This window comes from Oryzias latipes, chromosome 9, assembly GCF_053564925.1.
Source record: "Oryzias latipes strain Hd-rR chromosome 9, Olatipes_Hd-rR_3.1".
Taxonomy (NCBI): domain Eukaryota; kingdom Metazoa; phylum Chordata; class Actinopteri; order Beloniformes; family Adrianichthyidae; genus Oryzias; species Oryzias latipes.
In genome coordinates, this window is record NC_136245.1 from 20,712,669 (window position 1) to 20,735,347 (window position 22,679).

The window sequence follows — 22,679 nt, forward strand, 5'->3', positions numbered from 1 at the left end:
GCAATCTAAAAAGGAAGAAGGGAAAACACCATCTGGAATGAAGTGCTCCTGGCTTTAGATTTATTTCACTGAAGACAACTAGGGCTTAACAAAGATTAAACTGGAACACATTTTCTTTCACATCTGCTACTATCTTAATCTAAGAGAATAACAAAGTTCCAAGCCCACATTATTTACCTGCAAAAGGGACGTCTATGTTCATCACAGTATAAAAAAGATAATCTGTGTTGGTGGAAAATGACGTAGAAAGCACCCTTGGTAAAAGCCAGTCCTTGGAATGTTTACATCCATGGTTACAGCTCTGTGAACATACTCAACATACTCTGTTGAGGACACTAACAGAGAAAGTTACAGAATGTTTATTTCCCCCCAGGAAAATTGGTTTCCTGAAAACATATTTTTGTCTTATATAAAGGCCAAACACACAGCCACACAGCCACTACGCTATTGCCCCTTTTCCACGACTGAAATTTAGGTTTTTCATGATACATTCATGATATACGTAATTCATAAGTGATTCTTGCATTCGTCATACTTCGATGTGCACAGATCATTTGCGCAAATTTTGTTTTTAACTGATCAAAATTTTTGGTCGGTTGAGAACTATGCAGTTTATACGTATTTTACGTAGTTCATACGCAATTATTATGAAAATCTTAGGCAATTTTGCTAGATTTTTGCTAAATGCATACGCATATTTGTGGCATTCCAGGACTGTTCCACGTATGTCTAATGGACTGTTCAACAAGCATGTACCACCTGTGGATAACTTTTACATTGCGTAAATGACGCACAAAACAGTATGAATTGCATAAAAACAGCGCAATAATCACATACGGTTCATGTTCCACGTTAATTTATATATTCTTTGCATGGGTTATTTGTACTGCTTCACTGGTGTTAACCTGGTTCGTTTGTGATACACTGTTGAAAATTTCAAACAAAGACCACAACTTTTCACACTCTTTCCAAATATATTTACACATGACCAATTTTCATCTGTAAAATATGCGCAAATAAACCGCATTAAAATGTTGGGATTGCACACACTGATCCAGCATATTGAGCCCAAATTAAATGTAAAGCATTTAAAGCATGTAAAGCATCTGCTTTTTACTAACCTTGATTCTCTTCAATAATAAACTGCTTAATAGTGAAGTATTTATCCTTGCTGTGATAAGCCATAATTATCTATCCATAAACTTTTGTCCATTTCACTTCAGCTTTCCCCTTCAGTTTTACACAGAGCGACTCTACTTTGTCCTCCTTTGCTAATTGAATCGGTTAGTTCAAAAGGGGCCCAAGTCCAAGAGGTTTGTTTTTCCAGGAAATGATTTTAATTGCATAGCTTAAAGGGAGGCTACACCAAATGATTAATACTTTACCCAGATTTAGCACAAATTCATAGCTTACAAATGCTATAATATGAAGCACCTCACTTTTATAATTTCAGCAAACTAGCAAACTAAGGTCTCTGGACTTGGGCCTTTCTTGAATTACACAGGGGCGCTGCCATATTGGATAACTAGTGCTGCCATCTATGGGATAAAGCAAAACCCATGCAAGAGAGGCCCAAGTCCAGGAATTTTGCACTTAATGCATTTTAAATGTCAAGCATGGTCAATACATTACAACGGACTTGGGAATATTTTGCACATAATTAGATAGCTTTTCCCTTGAAGACCATAGACCATATAATGTCTTTATTTTGAAAAATTGTGGACTGGGGACCCTTTTGAACTAACCAATTCAATTCTAATGTAAATTGTCAAGAGATGGCATCCCCTCTGGTTAAAATATTGCTTTGGTTGATGGTAGTATACGCCATGGAAAAACTTTTAACATTACTGACCATGATGCAGAAAAATAAACAAAGAGCTATATGAGATAATGGGGGCAGAGGCTTTATGTGATGGAGGGCGTGTACAAATACAGGTAGGTTAATAATTAAACCGTGAGAGTCATGGTTTATGGATACTTGTTTTGATATAAAACAAACAAATGAAAACTTAATTTAAAAAGCTGTTTTAAAAAAGGAAAGTGCAAAGGAAATAAAATTCCAAACATTTGTTGGGATTCTCAATTTTCTTGCTAGTTTTTTTTTAAATTCAAAAAAAAGTATTCCCATTAAATGCTTTGTCAATGGATTAAAACACTTTGCGGAAGCAATCATCCTCCGCTTCGCGTCGGATGGTTCAGGCTTCCATGGTGTGCGCTAATTTCTGATAATGCACACTTTGTCAGCCATTAACCCTTTCGTAAAGGCTTTTTTTTTGTTTTATGTCTTTTTGTGGACCAAAGAGCAGACAACAGCTTTTATAAAGCTCTGGGAAGAGAATGATCATTTGCACCAAATTTTCGGCTGCTGGGGCTTGGAGGTAAAACCATGCATTTTTACACCTCTTCGTCACAAAGTTAGACCCTCTAGTGTTTTGATGTTAAACATATTTTCTAGAGGAATTAAATCTTTCATCTCTCCCCCTTTTTGTATTTGTTTTTCAGGACAATCCTAAAAAAAATGAAGCTACAGGAGAAGGTTTCTCCCACTCATTTATGACTTTCCCCATGTCATTTATGATTTTGTGTGTACTTGGACAGAGGGACAGAGACCTTCCACTAGTCCCCCTGTCCTAATTTCTTCTATCCATGAGGAAAGTCCAGCGACACCTACAACAATGGGTGAAAGAGAGGGGCTTGAAGAAAGTGAGGAAGGAAGGAGTCAGCCACCTGCTGTAAGAAAAAGAGGAACGAACAGTGATGAGCTTCTAGATCTAAAAAGGGAGGACACAAGACTGCAGAGAGAGACAGAAAAGCAGAGAGCACAAGATAGGAGGGAGACTTTTCATCGACTTTTAAGTCTTTTGGAGAAAAAAAAGGTCAATAAATGAAAAATAACCTACCAATGATTGCTGAGAAAAAATAAATTAATAAATGAAGTTCATATTTGATATATTAAAAACATTTGAGGTTGTCTGAATGCAAATAAAGGAATAACTCAAAAACAGTAATTGTTATGAATTCACACTTTTATTTACAACTATATTCACAAAGTTGGTCGACATAGGCAACTGAGACCCAGGGCTGGAACTTCTTAGTTGATGATTGTTACGTCTTGCAGGGTGGTCTGCTGAGAGAGTTTCAGGATGCGGCTTCACACTGCATCGGCCATCAACAGGATTTGCAGGGCTGGCTGTCGATGGATACTGCGTGAAGATTATCTATAACTGCATAAACATGAGATAAGAAATGCACAATCTTAATCATTTTGTTAAAATGAAAACTTTAAAACTTATCTTAATTAGTTAGTTACCTGTTAACATGGTCTGGTGGTACCTCCTCCAGGGCAGAGAGTGCCGTTGATGGCCTCCAGACCAGCCTCCCCTGATTTTGGAGAAATACTGAGGTCAGAGAAAGCTGCATTGGGTCTTTATAGAGCTATGAAAGAGTACAGAGAGGAGCTGTGGTTTGGATGAGTTTTGTAGGACATGTATAAGAACCTTAACAAAAAGTTTAGTGCAGTTTATTTATTTAAAACATATCATAAAAGCAATAGCTACATTTAGGCATTACAATACATTTATGTATCTATTTGACATAATGATAAACAGTGGAAAACTTTAAGTTTATTTTATTAGAAATACTTGGGTATAAGTTAGTATAAGTACAGCAAGTATACTAGAGTGTCAGGATTGTTTTTCTTACCAGATGGGGACAGTTCACCATCTGGAAATTCCAGGGTTTGGAGGCATAGATGACCTCTCCGTTGACCTTGAGCCAGGCTCCAACGCCCTGAAGCCTTTCCCCAGACACTGAGATCCTTCCATCCACTGTGGGACCCACGTAGGGAAGGTAGTTGTTCGCACGAGCGCCAGATCCTACTGTCAACTGGAGTTGAGAATGTCTGACAGAGATACACAGTTAAAAACAGTTATTGAACTAAATAATTGTTGATAATGAAATTAGCTGCAGCCTTTGACCAGAGCTTTGACCTGAGAAGCTTTGCTGCATTCAGACTCTAAATAGTTCTTTAAAAATAAATGAAAAATGTTGTTAAGTTTATTATTTTCTAGGCTGCGTTCGTGAATCACCAACAGACCTGATGTGCATTTGGGTCAAACACTATGAAGTGATGTAAAAACTAGCAGTAGTGCTATAAAGTCAAGTCACAATAGAATTAGTTTGTGTTTGTGTTTTCCTTTTTCATATATCTAATATGAATAATTTCTAGTCTAGAAATCTAAAATGAAAAAAAGTATTCAGAGAATACGGATTTTAATCATTGTGCATGTTCCCAATAGGTTTTACAGTAATGCATATCGCCGTACACTATTAGTCAAAACATTTATCAGTTTTTTGTTTCTCCAACTAGTTAAAAATAATAATGTAACTTTTTAATGCACACCCAGCAACCAATCAAATCGAGAATTCACCCGGATGATGGTATAATTTCTCACAGTGCACACTTCATCAGCCATTATCCCTTACATGATGCATACTTCAGAGTACACTGTCATGTTGTACCAATGGAGGGCATTTACATGAGAATTCTGTAAACAGTTTCTCTTTTTAAAGCTGATTTTACGATAGGCCTACAGCACTGATTTAATTAATGACATAAAAAAATCCAATTCAGTGAAACTGACACTGAGATTGGAACCATAGTTTGAATCAAGCAGGACAAATTACACTCAAATGGTCAATGAATCCAAGTTCCTTTTATGTAAAAGGAGTTTAAAAGGGATGCAACTCTTTTGTCTTCCAGTGTCTCCAAATTCCTAACATTTTAAAGATAAGTTCTTAATTTTTCCACTATCCTTGCATTTAATGCAGCTTTGTGTTTAATTTGCTGTTATCTCATCGTCAAAGAATAACAACCTTCCATTAGCAAATAGACTTTGAACCCTCACTGGATTCACCTGCAACAGGAGAGTCTATAACCTCAGGATGCTGTAAAGATAATCAGCAAGTAGAACCAGCCTTCATCAATTTGGCACCTTGGCCATTTCTTTTTTGTCTGGGAAACTGAAAAAAATATTCAAACATTTAAAATATTGCTTTTAAAAAATAAAGTTGGTCTCATGAATTTAATTTCCCTGTAGGCTATGAATAAAAGTGATCTACATTAATATTTGCTCATTGTGGGTCCACTGTCACTCATCCTTAAATGGTGCTGCTGGTCTCAAAATTTAGCAGCTGCACCTGAGAAAATATGTCATTTTAAAAGTCATTGTTGTATGTTTTACTAAAAATGCTATAGAATTATGTCATTGTGTTTTTCTTTTTTAGAGAAAGAAACATAAAAATTCAAAGAAGAAGAAGCTGGAGAGATAACTTCTCTTCGTTGGTCTGGGAACGTTTTGGGGTCCCCCCCGGAGGAGCTGGAGGAAGTGGCTGGGGAGAGGGAAGTCTGGGCATCTCTACTCAGACTTTTGCCGTTGGACCCACATGACCCAGATGAGTGGAAGAAGATGGATGGATGAATTTTCAAAAGCATGAGAGGTTGTTTGTTTTTTTTGGCTTAACTTGGTTGTCAAGCATCCTATTTACCTGTTTAAAAATGCTTTTGGTCTCATTTCAATGCTATTTAAGTCACCTAAGACAAGATTCCCAATTTTAATATCCTAATTATTGCCTTCTATAAAAGATTTGCTTGTTCATAAAGAACCTCTAGAGAATAAGCCAGAGAGAAGCAATATTACTAAATACTTTTTTCTACTTGGCCAAAATCTGTCTGCCTTCTCTTTATTTTAGCCACTGGAACCATTTTCACAAAACTTTTTCAAATTCATGTATGTTAAAAATGGGGTGTAACTTAAGGGGCTCCATGGTGGTTAGCACTGAATGCTTTGGCTCAAATCAAGGCTGGGTCCTTTCTCTGTGGACTTTGCATGTTCCCCTCTTGCATTTTTTTTTGTTCGGTTTCTTCCTACAGTTAAAAGACCTGCTTTATAGGACAGTTGGTGACTTTAAAATTGTCCTTTAGATGTGAGTGTGTCTGTGTGTTTGTGGTTATTTGTGGTTGTGGCCCTGCAATGGACTGGCATCTTGATTAAGATGTACCCCACTTTCACCCAAACAAAAACTGCATAGCAAAAAATGGAACTTAAAGTAAAAGACACTCGTTTCAAGAAAAAAGTCTTATTCTCTGCTTTGCTAAAAAAAAAAGATCTTATCAAGAAAGTTTTAAACTTAGTTTTAATCTTAGTTTAAGAACACCTGTCTTAGTGACTACAGTGTTTTTCTTTAAAAAATTTTTTACCCCGTTGGCATATTTTTTTGCTTATTTAAAAATAAATTCAAATTTGGATTACTTCTGACTTATTTCTAGGGGCAGTGTAAGCCTCAGCAACCGTGTGTGACCCCAAACAGAACTAAGCAAGTTTAGAAGATGAATGGATGGATGGGTAATTTTAGTTTAGCCCTTATCAATTGAAAGCTTTAGACAATAGAATACTGCCAAACTAATGCAATTTCATGTTTACTTTTTTCTCCATTTTAACCAGAGTTGGGCTAAAAATAACATCTGTGCTGATAACTTATCAGCACAGATGTAAAGAAAGGTAAAATGGTGCTAAAAGCACCACTTGCAAAGGGTTTTTAGTAAATATATGTCATAATCCTGTTAGATATGCAGTATCTTGGAACATGTTACAGTAAACACTTGTGTGCCACAACCACTGAGTACAGGGAGGAACTATTGTGCATTTAGATGTAAAGATCAACCTCACTTAGTGTAGAATAAACATAAAATGTGATGTATTTTCCAAAATCTGTCATCTAATCAGCAATCAGCCTCACAGATGCCTTCCTCCAATTCACTTCTTTCACTGCTTTACTGCTCGAGTCAGGACTCTAAGTTTTGACCGGATTTGAGAGAAGTTTCTAGCTCTAAAGAAACTAATGTTTGATTTGAGACATATAAAATAAAAATTCCCCATTCCAGATAGCAAATGTTCCAATGGAACAATCTTGGACTGTTCCATGCACACATGGAACCTTATCCTCACATGACGAATTTCCAGGAGAGGTTTATTTTATTACAATGTCATAAAGATAGATGTAGCACTTTGAAAGTCAGCTTTTATTCCTTTCAGCCTCTGTCATTGTTTTAAAACCATTTTATTTGTTTTAAAATTCTTCATTGGTTTGATTCTGTCAACTTCTTAAATAAATGTTCTTTTTTTGGCACTGATCTATACCACTTTTATTATTTCTATTTTCCAAACATAAAATATCAGTCCCATACCAACAGCATTTGTATTTATTAGTATTTAATGCAAATACTCAATTTTTACTGCATGTAAACTTTGACAGTGCTTGAAATGATGTACTTTTTATATTTCGATAATATCTTAAGGTGTCAGACGACTTTAAAGTCTAGAGTTGTGACTGGATTGGCGTGTGTCTAAAGCTTTTTTCAGTCAGTGTGGCTACCTCCATTAAAGTCACAAGTGCTCACATGTTGAGTGAGGTCAAAGTTAATGTCATTTTAGTATCCTAATTATTGATTATTATTGAAATTCATCTATGTTAAAAATGGGGTGTAACTTAAGGGGCTCCATGGTGGTTAGCACTGAATGCTTTGGCTCAAATCAAGGCTGGGTCCTTTCTCTGTGGACTTTGCATGTTCCCCTCTTGCATTTTTTTTTGTTCGGTTTCTTCCTACAGTTAAAAGACCTGCTTTATAGGACAGTTGGTGACTTTAAAATTGTCCTTTAGATGTGAGTGTGTCTGTGTGTTTGTGGTTATTTGTGGTTGTGGCCCTGCAATGGACTGGCATCTTGTTTACGATGTACCCCACTTTTCCCCAAACAAAAGCTGCACAGCAAAAAATGGAACCTTAAAGTCAAACACTCTCGTTTCAAGAAAAAAAAAGTCTTATTCTCTGCTTTGCAAAAAAACAGATCTTATCAAGAAAGTTTTAAACTTAGTTTTAATCTTAGTTTAAGAACACCTGTCTTAGTATAAGAATACCTTTTATTTTCTTTTTTACCACGTTGGCATATTCGTTTGCTTAAAAATAAATTCAAATTTGGATTACTTCTGACTTATTTCTAGGGGCAGTGTAAGCCTCAGCAACCGTGTGTGAACCCAAACAGAACTAAGCAAGTTTAGAAGATGAATGGATGGATGGGTAATTTTAGTTAAGCCCTTATCAATTGAAAGCTTTAGACAATAGAATACTGCCAAACTAATGCAATTTCATATTTACTTTTTTCTCCATTTTAACCAGAGTTGGGCTAAAAATAACTAAACGTAAAATGGTGCTAAAAGCACCATTTGCAAAGGGTTTTTAGTAAATATATGTCATAATCCTGTTAGATATGCAGTATCTTGGAACATGTTACAGTAAACACTTGTGTGCCACAACCACTGAGTACAGGGAGGAACTATTGTGCATTTAGATGTAAAGATCAACCTCACTTAGTGTAGAATAAACATAAAATGTGATGTATTTTCCAAAATCTGTCATCTAATCAGCAATCAGCCTCACAGATGCCTTCCTCCAATTCACTTCTTTCACTGCTTTACTGCTCGAGTCAGGACTCTAAGTTTTGACCGGATTTGAGAGAAGTTTCTAGCTCTAAAGAAACTAATGTTTGATTTGAGACATATAAAATAAAAATTCCCCATTCCAGATAGCAAATGTTCCAATGGAACAATCTTGGACTGTTCCATGCACACATGGAACCTTATCCTCACATGACGAATTTCCAGGAGAGGTTTATTTTATTACAATGTCATAAAGATAGATGTAGCACTTTGAAAGTCAGCTTTTATTCCTTTCAGCCTCTGTCATTGTCTTAAAACCATTTTATTTGTTTTAAAATTCTTCAGTGGTTTGATTCTGTCAACTTCTTAAATAAATGTTCCTTTTTTGGTACTGCTCTATACCACTTTTATTATTTCTTTTTTCCAAACATAAAATCTCCAGTCCCATTCCAACAGCATTTGTATTTATTAGTATTTAGTGCAAATACTCAATAGCAAAAGAAAGATTTTAAGCACAGTACAAAAACTCTCTGAAATAGAAGAAGTCAGTTTCAGATTTTTATTAGTAAGTTGTTTAAGAAAGATTTTACAGAAAAAAACAAATATATAAACATAAGTTAAAAAATTGCATTTTGCACAGTCTGCGAACTGACAAATAAAACATTTCCTATAAAAATAAACACACAAAGTACAGTTTCATTTTTGTAGGAAACAGTGGAAAACCCACGAGAATAACAGAGTTGAGATTTACTTAAGGTAGAAAAACAAATTGTATACTAAAGATAGAATGACATTAACTTTGACCTCACTCAACATGTGAGCACTTGTGACTTTAATGGAGGTAGCCACACTGACTGAAAAAAGCTTTAGACACACGCCAGTCCAGTCACAACTCTAGACTTCAAAGTTGTCTGACACCTTAAGATATTATCTAAGTATAAAAAGTACATCATTTCAAGCACTGTCAAACTTTATTACATCTGGAATAATTTCCAGGACTAATATTTTTCTAGGTAGTTTTTTTTTAATGACTGGTGTTAAAAAATGTCCTATCAGAATCAGAATTACACTGGAACTTACTTGAAAAGAAACAATACAATAAGTTCTGAAGTTGGCAAAACTTTATACTCCAACCTTTTTCAAAGACAATAAGATGTAGATCCATTTTCTAAAGCTTCTAATTGGTTCTAAAAACTAAGACATTAATTAGGTAATTTCTAGCCCCCCCTGCTGGTAAAATTATTAATTACAATTTCTGGAGGAAACTGGAACAGAAGTTTCAGATCATTCAAAGGCTACTGGCACACAACTTCTGATTTGAATCTGAAAATCCCATATCAATACGAGTGTAATAGAACGTCTCATTGAATAATTTCAATACTTATATTTCAGAAACTTTTAAAAGCTCATTTGCAGGAGAGAGATGATAGAATGGGAAAAAGGTCATTTCAAATGGTAACGTCTTACTTCTCATGGATGATTTCTTACAAACACTTTTCTAATAAAGCAAACCTCTACCTGTAACATAGAGGTAAAACTAAAACCTGGAGAGGTAGATCTGTAGAAGAGCCCTGATAGGTTCCCATAGCACTTTAAGGTAAATCTGCTGTGATAAAACCAAAAATGTTCAGACATAAAATGTAGAAAAAAACAAATCTAAACCAACAGCTGACAAAAAGCTGATGAATAAAAACCAGAAAAAAAAACAAGTTAAGACATAAATGTTTTTTTAAATTGTAACATTAAATCAGTTCAGTGGTATCAAACACAATGAAACTCAAAACAAGTCATGTTTGAACTTTTTTTTGAAAGAATAGCAAAGTTAAAGTACACTTCCGGTTGGTATTTTGTGAAGGCTTAATCTCTACCTTATTCCAGTATGTCTACATTTAATAAATATGCTCATGATAAAAAAGAGGGAGGATTGTGTGTGGGTGTGTCGCACAGTATGATGGGAAACAGCACTGTCAGGTCATGGGAACCTTTTATACAGAGGCTCACCTGTAAGAAAAAGAAAACACAAAAGAACAGTTCATAACAAGATTATTGGATGTGGTCTCTTTCAAGAAATCAAAACAAAAATCCTAAAGAAAACGAGTAGAAGAAACGTATTCATACGTCCACATCCACTTATAAATGATGCCATTAGAATGACTCTTTTGGGAATGTCTACGATTTCACTTTCTGACAAGTTTACAAATAAATGAAACGTTCATGCATGTTAGAGGATTGTGCTTTTGTGCCGTCCGTCACTAACACTAACCTCTATATTGTAGTGGACTTCAAGGATGCTGCAATGCGAGATGGTGCAGGATGCAGATGAAGGAATATGGAGCTTGATCTCTGAGTGCACGTCGGACGTGTTTGGCCCGACAGATTCTCCGGTCACAGACGCCAGATGCAGGCAGACAACCTTTGCAGTGGTCCGCTCGTGGGAAAAGAAAGCCTGCTTCTGTTGTAGCTTCAGCCGTGGAGTAACTGTCCTGGATGAAGCATTGCTGAACTCACAGGTGATTTTGGCAGTTTCTCCTGTTGGGTGAAGGAAAAAGATTCGGATGTGGACGCTTTCATATTTTTTCATCGTGCAGACTGGTCTACCTGGACTGAAGACTGTCTTCTCTGCCTTGACGGTCATCGTGATTGGACCTGAAGCACACCACAGACAGCACAAGGTCTTGCTGTTTGAGCCTATAAGGGGAGCCTGTGTAAACATGACACACACATACTTAATATTTGCACTGCATTCTTCCAAAGTCTCTCTTTACATGAGCAATCGTATCAGTGGACAATTATTTATGGAGTTCTTCCACTCATATGGGTCGCGGGGGCAGCAATCTAAGCAAATATGCCTGGACTTCCCTCTCCCCAGTCACTTCCTCCAGCTCCTCTGGGGGGGACCCCAAAGCGCTCCCAGACCAGCGACTGGGGCCTCCGCCCAGTGATGGAGTAATATTTATATTTATAGCTCTTTATTACAATTGTGACAGAAAGTTTCTTACTCCTCATCTTTACTAAAGGAGTAATGTGTTAGATGGAGAGGTGCTACTGTTAATGTTACAATCAACAAAGCAACATTGATTGAAACCCAAACTATCAGAAAAAAAAACTGTTTTTCCCCCATAAAACACTAATCTCAGGTTTAAAAATTTAGAAAAAGGGGACTTTGAAAAATTCATTTTCCCTCATACAAGATGGTTCTTTGAGCAGATCATAAATACACTGCTGTATGTTTTGAACAGAGCCTTTATTTAAAGACCCACTCCAAAGAAAATCATGTTTTTGGTGTTTTAACATGTTCTTGTAGCATTTTTTGTTATGTTTTATAAATAAAGCTTAAAATGACAATTCTGAGTATTTCTTTATTCAAAATGTGGCGAATCAGGACCAGATTAAAATGCCCTTGGAAAAAGCTTTTAGTTGCTACAAACTACGATCGGCAGGCCACAAGCGTACTGCTCTGCTGCATTCCGATGCATCCACTAGCAGACAAATACATCCCTTAACGTCTTCTTTTCCTCCTTTTTCCTGGCTCAAAACTGTACCGGTGGAAGCTTGTGGGCTGCAGACTGTAGCTTCTACATCACTGCTATAATCTTTTTCCAACTACATTTTTTGTCTGCTCCTGATTCATGATAAAAAAGAAAGATAATAAAAAAAAACACACAACAGAAATGTTTTTATTAGCTACATTTTCTTCATACATGTCCTCAGAAAATGCTGCAAGACCATAATAAAAAAATAACATTTTTCAATGTGCAAATGCAGACGTTTAATTGGTTCTGGAGAAGGATCTATCTATGCTAGATGTGTGCAGATCTAAGATTTGAAGAGTGGGACGTTCTCCATCTCTTACCCATAAGTCTGGCTTGTTGGTGTCAACGTGGTTCACAAAGTTCAGCTCAGTCACAAAGTCCTTGGACAAATGCCACGGTCTGTGGATGCTCACGGTCAGCGTGTATTCTATCTGCCCATGAACTCCGTGGAAGGATGATGGGAAATCTCTGCATTCATGCAAACAAGCAGGAACACAGAGGAGAGAGAGAGGCTGTGATGAAGCTCTGCAGACTCATAGAGGTTTGGAAACAAAAATAAGCTGAAGAATTTGAAAATGCTCAAACGCACCCTTGAGGAAGCTGACAGGAAAACGGAAAAACATGCCTGCCGGCCTGTAGTTTTTCTTGTCCGGTGCTGATGGCCCCTGCAACGTAAACACATGTTCAAAAACTTTATTTAAAAGAACAAAAAGAAGAAACAAAAGAAAACAAAACAAAATTTCCCTTGTTTCTCCTGTAGGATGGCGCTTTCTGAACTGAAGAAGTCCACTTTGGCGCTGTGGTACCGCCGGTGTTTTCTGGACCCGCTGGACCAGTGGACGCTGGCGCCTCCTTTCAGCTTTATCGTGAGAGACGTGACGCTGGTGTCCTTGCTGAGGTCAAAGGAGATGTGTCCCGTCACCATGTCGCCTTTGGAAAAGGTGGGTTTCCCGTTAACCACGCGGCTGTCAAAACTAATGCTAAAATTCTGAATAGCGTGTTTAAACATGCTAACGTGTGGAGTTTGTACGCTCAAAAGCAAAAACGAATTATGAGGGAGGAAGAAGAAAATAAAAGATGAGTCCAACGCTTCTAGTTATCGGGCCACAACAAAGGGGGTCGTCACTGCGCATGCGCACTACATACGGGAGGAGGACACACCCTTCTGCAGACCGTCACACCTTATTTACTTTAAATCAACGCTTCAAACTGATATTACCTTTACATTTAAAAAAATGCTTGAACAGGAACAACAATAACAACAACAATGACGAGAAGGCTAACAACACCTAGAATTGGTTGATCAGACTGGCTTTGCTGATCTCTTCAAAATAAAAGTACTTTGTTTTGTTGTTTTATTTAAATCAAATCAAAAATGTGATTTGTTTTCTTAGTTATAGGAATTTTTCTACATGACTTTATGATTTGTTCATTATTTAAACTAGCTATCTCCCTTTTTATTATAAAACATATTTGGCTTCTTTAGCTAGAAAGAGGAAAACTGTTGTTACAGTTTAAATATTAGCAATTTTTTCAAAGGAAAATGACTGAACATGACTTTTATTTATGTGCGATGCATTTAAAATAAATCCAATTTTTCTGTGGCATTTTTTATGTATGATCAGCACATTTGGTCTTATTTAATATGAAATTCCATGTTGAAATGTATTTTGTTTATATAAGGATGCCTATGTAAAGACTATTCTCCCTGGGGTCCACTGTTAAAAATACATACATTATTACAAGATTTTTGAATGACGATGGCATTGATACTTTCACAGTAATACAAAGTTCCAAATATTCAAAGAAACAGAAGAGGCAAAACAGTACAATGGATGAAACTCTTAAATTAAAAGAGATAAATCAGTTATGTAATGGAATTTCATTATGGATTTTTCACTTCTTAAGAATATTTTAATCTTACCATGACTGCTTTATACTAATATTTCTAGAGGCAACATATTCCAGTAAGAAATCGCCATACATGTTGCTGTTTTTTCGAGTGCAGAGGAGTAAAAGGAGCTCTTCTTGTGTTAAAACCATGTGGGCAGTGACTGTGAGAACAAATCTGCCATTGACTTTCGTCCATGACAAACGTTGATGCATCCAGTTGATATTAGTCTTAAAAAAGACAAAAGTCTTGCGCCCCTGTTCTGCACCTTCGTGAAAGTTTTTTGGCTGCTTTTGATCAAACAACAGGAAAATGGTCCAAGTAACACACATCTAAAGACTGCAGAACCAATCTTCCTGTTTCTGTTGACATAGCATTGCATACAAAGTGTTCCTTCTCATCTTATTAACAATGTTCTTCAACTGTGTGGTACATAACATTTTTTTATTTTGTGTTATACCTAACAGCTTAACCTCTTTAACTTAATTGACTGATTCTGTGGCTTTGACAAAATGTTTTGTACCTAATAACATACAATTGGTTTTCAAAACATACAGTTTTAACTAGTTTTTAGATTTAGTGCTTGAGAGGATATGGGAAGAAGTCAAATTATTTAATCTACTCCCTCCCATTTTATGTTGTGCTTAATTTATGTTCATAGTTGCCAGAGTACAAGACATGATATATATGTAGAATAATTTATAATTTATGAGTTCCAGTACAGATTATAGTAATAAATATGAATAAAATCTAGGAGTGATCTTTGCACCACTAGATGGCACTATAGGCTTATTTGTAGATTTCCTGTAATGAGAAACCATAAATGTCATGTTGCATTACATTCTAAATCAATCATTTCTGAAATGCTGAACAGGAGCATTTTAGTCATAAACATGTGTTACACTGTGAGTGTTTTATTGTCCCTTTGACAGATTTAAAGTACACAACACAGCTATAAAATGTTGATAATGGCTTATTAAAACTATCAATACAAGCATCTAATTCTTTTTCTACCTGTTGGCTGATGTAGCCATCAGATAATTTTTGTTTATGTGGAGGGCAACCAGCCCTAACATGCATCCAGATCATGACTTACAAGCTTTGTCCGTTAGCACATTCAACATGCTCCTTATGTGATAAAAAAGATTAAATGCAAAAAAAAGAAGGTTTTACCTGATCACTAGAGAATTATTCTGTGACACAGAACTGCAACTGTTTGTTGGGTCTTCTTTGTACGGTATATGTAAACTACTCTTTTAGCAATTTTCACTCATAAACCCAAGTTTGGTGTCATAGTCTGACAGATGAATTCGTTTGGCTTAAAATGTTTTTGTGTGTTGACAGTTATTAGCTTGCTGAAGAACTGGAAGCTCTGTTGAATGAGAAAACAAGAAAACAGAATACTATGTGGAAATTAAACCCCACTTTCTAACTTTAGATGTTGATGTTTCAAAGGATGGACAAAACAGGGGTTTAAAGGGCAAACAATAGAATTATCAATATGAAAACATGTACTAACAAATTAAATGTAAGTTTATAAAATATGAGTACGTTACAAAGTAATCACATTTAGCATGTTCCCCAAAAATGTCTAAGACAAATTGTTTTTTAGATTAAACTAAAAGTGGTAGGTCTTTAATTTGAGCTAAAAGGATCAGAATGCATGTTTATTTATTAAATTGTGTGTTATTCATTTTCATTGAGACTGTAGTTTTTTCTTCAGTTTTGTGCCCATGTTCTGCTCTGTTTCAGCCCCTCTTGTCACTTTTAACAACCTTGCTGCTTGTAGTTCAAGAATGGACATTTGAGTTAGTCTGATCTTAATCCAAAGTGAGTTAAAGGAACCTAGTGGATAAGCACTGTTATTGATCTGCAGTTTCTACACACCACCTCCCCTTTTCTGGTTAATCCATGGGGCCAGCTTTAATGACATTGAGGAGCTCCCCTGGCAGTCAATTTCCATTTGCAATTTAGATGGGAAGGAGGAAGAAGAGGAGGAGGAGGAGGAGGTGTGTTAGAACTGTAAGAGAAAGAGAAGTGAAGGGTTTCTAGAGAATGTGACAGAGAGAAACTGAAGGGAGAAGATGGAGGAGAAATAATTGGCAGTACAACTGAAAAAAACAAAGATTTGGGTAGACAGAAAAGCTTTTATTGCAAACCTAATTTAGCGAAAGTTGAGCATAAAATTGTAATTTTAACATTCAAATTTGTCTCTAAATGTGCATATTTATTTATGAACCTTGACTTACAAAATATTTCACACTAATATGTAAAAATCGAATAAGCAGCACGCTTACATGAAGTGGATTTAAGCTCTTGAGACCCGAACTCTTGTTTGATATGCTTTTTTTTATTTCACAGTCAAAGGGCCCCAGGTAAACAGAGTTTAATACAGTGGTGATAAAACCCACAATGTGATGTCCTCGAATCTGGACACCAGGTCTCAAGAGGATCAAGGAATTTTTTTTAACAATCAAACCCCTATTTCAGTAACTAACGGAAGCATGTTTTACATGTATAATTAAACATGTCACAGATATCCAGTTACCTGTGCTTTTAACTGGGTTTGTTCAGAGAGGAGCGGGTTAATATGTTGAATTTATGCAGAATGTGCTTTTTCCCCTTTTTTTTTTTTCTTTGCACACACCAAAAGAATTCCTGCGGCAAAACAGGAAGCCACAGAGGGAACAGTTGGTAGCTCTAATCTTGTGTAGATCCTCTGATAGCTTTCTTCTTTGCAAACAATGCCAGCCAGGATTGAGGGGAATCCTGTAGATCGCTGAAAGACTCAACAACCAGGCAGAGCCGTGCTGGTTGTTAGTTTTCTGGATGATCAACCCTCAGACAAGTCTATTGCAAACATAGGGAAAAAAACTTTATTTAAAAAAACAACAACACTGTGATTTAAATGAACACTGTTGTGCACACTAGTATGTATTGTATGTTTTTTTTTCCTTTCATACCACAGTTCATGGGAATTTAGAATAGAATAGAATAGAATAGAATAGAATAGAATAGAATAGAATAGAATAGAATAGAATAGAATGCTTTGATGTCATAATGGAAGGAGCATGACAAAATTAGCAGACTCCATACATTTCATTTGTGCATGTAACACATTCTTTTTGAACATGTGTCTAATAAAGCAAGTTTTCCCTCAATAATTTTATTTATTGGTGTGACTCAGGAATCGGACAGGGGAGTGGACCTTCCACAATTTTTCTTAAGAAGTTTTCATGATGAAGTCACACACAGTGTTTGTGGTCTCTGTCTTTCCGTGGTCACGCTTTAAGAGTTACTGCCACCATGATGTCATTTACCACACAGCCAGTACGACAGAAAATGTGCAACAAAGAATGCAGAGCCATCCACAACTCAGCCTCAGTCTGCTCCTGCTGTTCTCCTTGTGGTTAACCCACAAGCCAGCGCTCTGACAAGAAATAAAAAACTGCTTCCCAACATGTTCTCATGTCTGGATTTTGTGTCGAAGGCTTTGCTCCATCACAGAGTGTAAGCGCTACCACATAAGACAAAAGAGGTGCTTTGTTCTATCGTCACTCTAAATCCTCCCTTAGCAATTACAGTTCACCTTCCAAAGACCTCAGCGAGGAACAGAGGAACACTTTCTTTTAAAGCAGGCAGCAGAACATGAGGACCGGCGCTCCAAAGGCAAATTCATACTAGGTGACTGCAGGTAAAAATGTTACAAAAAAATATTGGAATTATCTCAATCTTTTTTTGTTTTAAAGGTTCATACAGCACCAAAATCTAAAAAGGATTTACAAAATAAAGAGCGGTGCTCTTCATCTTACATTTTGCCTTTTGGTTCATGCAGAAGCTTGAATGTCTTTCACAACTAACCCCAATATTGGAGAGAGTTTGTTACAACCATTTAGGTCAACATCATAGAATTGATCCCATAAAATGTATAAAGTTCTTCAAATGCATTTGAATTCCTTCCAAATACATTTTACTGTGAGCATTCTCCTACTTCTAAGCAGTAATCTGTCAAATTATCTTCAGGTTCTGTCCAAACATGTGACAGTTCTGTCACATGACATGAGCTGATATGACCTGCATGCTAAACTACACCGTGAATATTTAAGTGCATTTTAATTCACTCAAAACTGCAAAAGAGATGGCCTAAAACTAGGAAAAGAACTGTAATCTTGAGAAATAAATCACTAGAAAGTAGTAAAATAATCTGTCCATGCATCATGTAATTTTTACTTGACAAGAAATCTTAAATCAGCATCTAGAAACAAGCTGTTCCACGCAAGCATTCAAAAAAGGAAACATAAGCTGAAGAAGCTACATAGAATTACATAGAGTTGAATGTTACACAGCCCAATAACATGTTTATTTGCCAGTTCTAAGGAAACGGTTTGTACTTTTTGAGCTTTTATGTATCTAATTACAGTTCATTTTGATTACAGTGACAGAAAACAGTCATTTTAAAACAAAATGAGCATATGGTCTTAGTGCAAGTTGGCCCATCTTAATAAATCCTTTTAAAATGTAAACACTTGAATCTTGCATTTCATGAGCTTTTCTTGATCTTCAAAACAATTGATTTGGATGTTAAAAGCTGTCAAAGAGATTTAATGTGGCTTCTCCATATTATGAAGTGGTGCTGTTTAATAAAATGCATTTAGACGTCTTAGGATAATTTCTTAATTCAAGCCATCTTAGTTTTTTGGAGTCATAAAAAACAACTTTTTCGGTTGTCAAGAGTTTGAAACAAAAGGATTTTGACTCATTTTAACTATATTTTCCTAATTCCTAGCTTTCAATGAGACATATAATTGTCAACTGTGCTGATTAGAGCAAAGATGTTGGTCAAAGATGTTGAATATCTAAAAACAAGGTCTTAAACCTTTGCAAAAAAACCTGAGCTAAATCTTGAAGCACAAGTAGAACAAAACATAACTGCAGGTGGGAGATTTTTCAGACTGAAGTGTCCAATCACCAAACAGTGGCTGCTTGGGAGGCAACAATTTGACACTTCACTGTCTTAAAGCTTTGAAAAATGCAACCGCAACCTATCACATTCCATCTTAAGGTCATAAAATAATTACTTTACCTAGAAAAAAGACACTTCCTCTGAGCATAGACCAAATAATTGGGTTATTGTCACATCAAACTTTCACACACTAGGTGAAATGAATTGAATCCATTCGAAAAAACGTCTTCAGGAATCCCTACATGTCAAATATTGTGTTCTTTTTTTTGGAAAGTGAAATAAAACTCTAAAAATGGCAGTCTTCATACGAATTCACATTTTCAGAATTCTGTGAGGGAAAGTTGAAAGTATTTTTTACCTGACCCAATGTTTTCCATGCAGACTACAAGATTAATGTAAAAATTGAAATTTTGTTTTTACAGGCATATTAACAAATATTTACCTGATTTAAACTCCATAGTCCTTTTATATTATTCATTCTGTGTATTTAATCATGTTATCTTCCTAAATCAGTTTCTGCTGGCAGAATGTTCTGTAACTTTTTTCTGTAGCCCTTATTACCCATAGTTCTCTGCTGCAGTAGCAAGCACCTCACTGCATTTCTGTCAGTCACATCAGCACACAGCACACGCTCAGCCTGCTCAGATCATCGGGAATTTCACCGATGGAAAACCTGCTCAGAATTCCAAAAATGGCTCTGCATACATTTGATTGAGATGGAATTTTCTGCCTCAAGCCAACTGCTCTTTTTCTAAACTTAGTCTTAAAAATGAGATAATCTTTCATTCCAACCAAAATAAATAAAAAACAAAATTAAAAAAAATATCTTTCTGTCTACTACAAATTTGAATGAAGTGATGCCTTTTCTGATTTTTGAACATCTGTTCAGTAGAAACGCCTAAGGGCGTTTGAGTTATCAACTATTTTAGCCATTAAACTGCAAAAAAGAATTCCAAAATATGCACACGCAAAAATAATAATACAGGAGATCCTATGCTTTAATAATGTTTGCTGTTATTATGTCTGTTAGATAAACTCTAAACTCTCAACACGTAAAGCAAAAGTCTAGGGCTACATGCATTCAAGTCAAAAATAAAATGTTAGAGTCTAACTGGTTTTCATTCTCCTGATGTTATGAAACTGATGAGATGTGGAATCATACTTGCTCGCATGTTTTTCATATGTTGCATTGCTGTTGCATCAGATTCCAAAAGAATTATTTTGGTCTTGAAAGTTAAATGTTTAAATTATTTTGCAAGTTTGGCTCACATAATCTTGTTGATTACTGTTGGATTAGTTGTCGTTTAACTGAAAAAACAAGGTTCACTGCTGATAAGGTGCATGCTGCAGCTCGGACTACGGGGGGACCACAGACAAACTCAAAAATGTATGGTGCAGGGTATCAAAAAGTAAAACCCTTGTCTGAGTTCACAGTATCCATTTCAGTCAGACAACTCATGCAGTAGTAATAATATTTATTTTCACATCTTTAGTTTGCTTCCACATACTTGTTGCTTTCACATTCTTTGACATTCACTTTCCTTAGTTAGCATTCACTTTCCTCTGAGTAAGCATTTCGCATTCCTCCAAGTGAGCATTTCATATTCCTCCAATTAAGCATTTCACTTTCCTCCAAGTAAGCATTTCACTTTCCTTTAACTTTGCATTTCACTTTCCTTTAACTTTGCATTTCACTTTCCTTTGGTTTGGCATAAAACTCCGTGCAATTCCAAGAGAGAGAAATTTCCATATACTTTTGGGTAATAACTACCCCTAACGGAGCTCACAGGTGGAAGCCGGGGAGGAGGGTGGGGCAAAGAACGCAGTACTGCAGTAAAGAAGGATGAACAACTTACACACCTGGACTTAAATAGGATGCTGCACAAGTGAGTTGATTAACTGACCCGCCCTAGGGGAGTGGCCTAAGTAAAGCCTGCCTGAGTTGTCTTACCGAAATGCTCCCGAGGTCGCTCACCTCTGAGCGATTGCCTATTGTAAAAGAATATTGTCCAGTCACCCTCATAGGAGTGGCGTAACAGGCTACTTTTTTGTACAGTGGCGTTTTTTTTATTGTTGTGTTTTTTTTATTGTGTGTTTCCTGCCACCTGTTCTCTTTTGTTCGAGGCTGACCTCTGGAGGAAGTGCATTTGGATGCACACAAGGAGACGACTCAAAGGAGGACCTGCTAAAAATGTTGAACCATTTTCAATATTTTTGGACCAAACCATCAGGAGAAGAGACAGCAGAAGTGAATTAGTGAACTTTACTATACGTTGTTTTTTTTACTGGTGTGGTGTGCCAGGCTTTTTTTTCTTTTTTTTTTTTTTTTGTTAAGGTCATATTATTTAACAATTATTTGTGGGTGTATTTTAATTTTATTTGCAGGTTTAGCTCATTATGTGTTTATACGGGTAGAGTGAATTGCCTTCCAGTACTGGGAGTTTAATTTAAATGCTGGGTGGTGTCAGGTGAGCTGAGTCAACAAAAGACTTTATGCAGCTAAAGTGACTTTGCTTGGGTCAATGTTGGCTGTTCAGGCTGTGACACCTGCCACCTCTGATCTGTAGTAAGACTCTAAATTACGGTACTAGCAAACATGTCTAGGGTCCTAAAAACTGCTGCCACCAAATAATTATTTTGCATTTCCGGACCATGCTCTGTGTTTCATTCGGGTTAAAGGGGTTTCTATGTCTAAAGGAAACAGTCTTACATGTCCATCATTTCATGACCATGCATTTCAAACCTAAGAAGTCCATACAATTTGAAACGTTTCTTAAAAGTGGGGCTAAAACGGTAAAAGGTAATTCCATGTGGTCACCGAAAAAGCCTTTCCTTCTGCAGCAAAAAGTAGCACAATATCATGGCAATATTTAAAAATGGAAACACATTTGCATCTTTTCTTATGGAATGAATATATTTGTATTTCTTCAGATGCATTGCAGAGAAATAGATCCTTGTATGTCTTTGTTTTCCTTGTCTGAGCTGGTATCTGGCTCTAAACTGAATGGCTGGATAGCTTCAATATTGCTCCCCATTTTTGTTGCACCAGTAATGTTAGATTTGGGTTGTGAGAGGCTGTAAGCTAGCAGGAGATAGTGTTAAAAGATAGATGATGGGACGTAGGGGCGGGCTTACTCCATGCCAAAGGACCCAACCACAACTCAGAATTACTTTTCTAATTTACTCTTGTCGCTCTGCAGAAACTATATGTCCTAGAAAATGACAGTTTCTTTTCCTAAGAAACAAAATTATAATTAAAAGACCTCTAGGAGCACTTTCACAATAGATCAAAAGATGATAGAAGTGGGACTGTAAGTCTTTAGGTTAAGTGAAGGCAAGATGACAGTGAAAAAGTGAAAAAACGGCATAAAAACATCACTCTATGTCTCACCATCTGGATTTCTGTGTATACACACGCCTGAAAAATTTAAAGTAGAGTTCTGAAATTGACTGATTTTATAGCAGCCAGCGCACCTGCTGATGATCAGTTTTTGAAAAAGTGTTGGAATAGCATCACATCAAGGTTGTGGGAACAGTAAAAAGTACTTAGCATTCGATTTCTGTTACAATGATGGATAAAGATGTTACCAAAAACACAAGATTGTTAGTTTGTAATTGTTTCTCAAAATACTAAAGCTAAATTCAAATGACATGTCTTTTATGAAAGGTGAACATGATTGATAAAACTTCACTGCATTCTTAACCCAGCATACTTTGACATGAATTTAATATCCATTGCCTGTGTGAATTGAATTTTTTTTCACTGTCCCATTGTGGAAAAAAAGCTCCAAGTTCACTG

The 22,679-nt window shown here is 36.3% G+C and overlaps 1 protein-coding gene across 1 annotated transcript; it reads right to left on the reverse strand.

Annotated features, from left to right (window-relative positions):
* Window positions 1–9,038: 9,038 nt before the first annotated feature.
* Window positions 9,039–13,162, reverse strand: LOC105354745 (arrestin domain-containing protein 3). Its single transcript, XM_078952266.1, has 6 exons — window positions 12,769–13,162; window positions 12,616–12,689; window positions 12,347–12,494; window positions 11,092–11,194; window positions 10,757–11,022; window positions 9,039–10,494 (listed from the first exon to the last, which is right to left on the reverse strand). The coding sequence occupies exons 1-6, from the start codon at window positions 13,033–13,035 to the stop codon at window positions 10,396–10,398; spliced, it is 957 nt and encodes a 318-aa protein (XP_078808392.1). The 5' UTR covers window positions 13,036–13,162; the 3' UTR covers window positions 9,039–10,395.
* Between the last annotated feature and the right edge of the window lie 9,517 nt (window positions 13,163–22,679).

Bases quoted from the DNA above. Each gene is read 5' to 3' on its own strand.
- LOC105354745 (XM_078952266.1), bottom strand. From the start codon at position 13,035: ATGTTTAAACACGCTATTCAGAATTTTAGCATTAGTTTTGACAGCCGC. The intron at 11,023-11,091 runs GTAGACCAGTCT...TTCACCCAACAG, and splicing joins GAAGACAGTCTTCAGTCCAG to GAGAAACTGCCAAAATCACC. The intron at 10,495-10,756 runs GTTAGTGTTAGT...TTTTTCTTACAG, and splicing joins AAGTCCACTACAATATAGAG to GTGAGCCTCTGTATAAAAGG.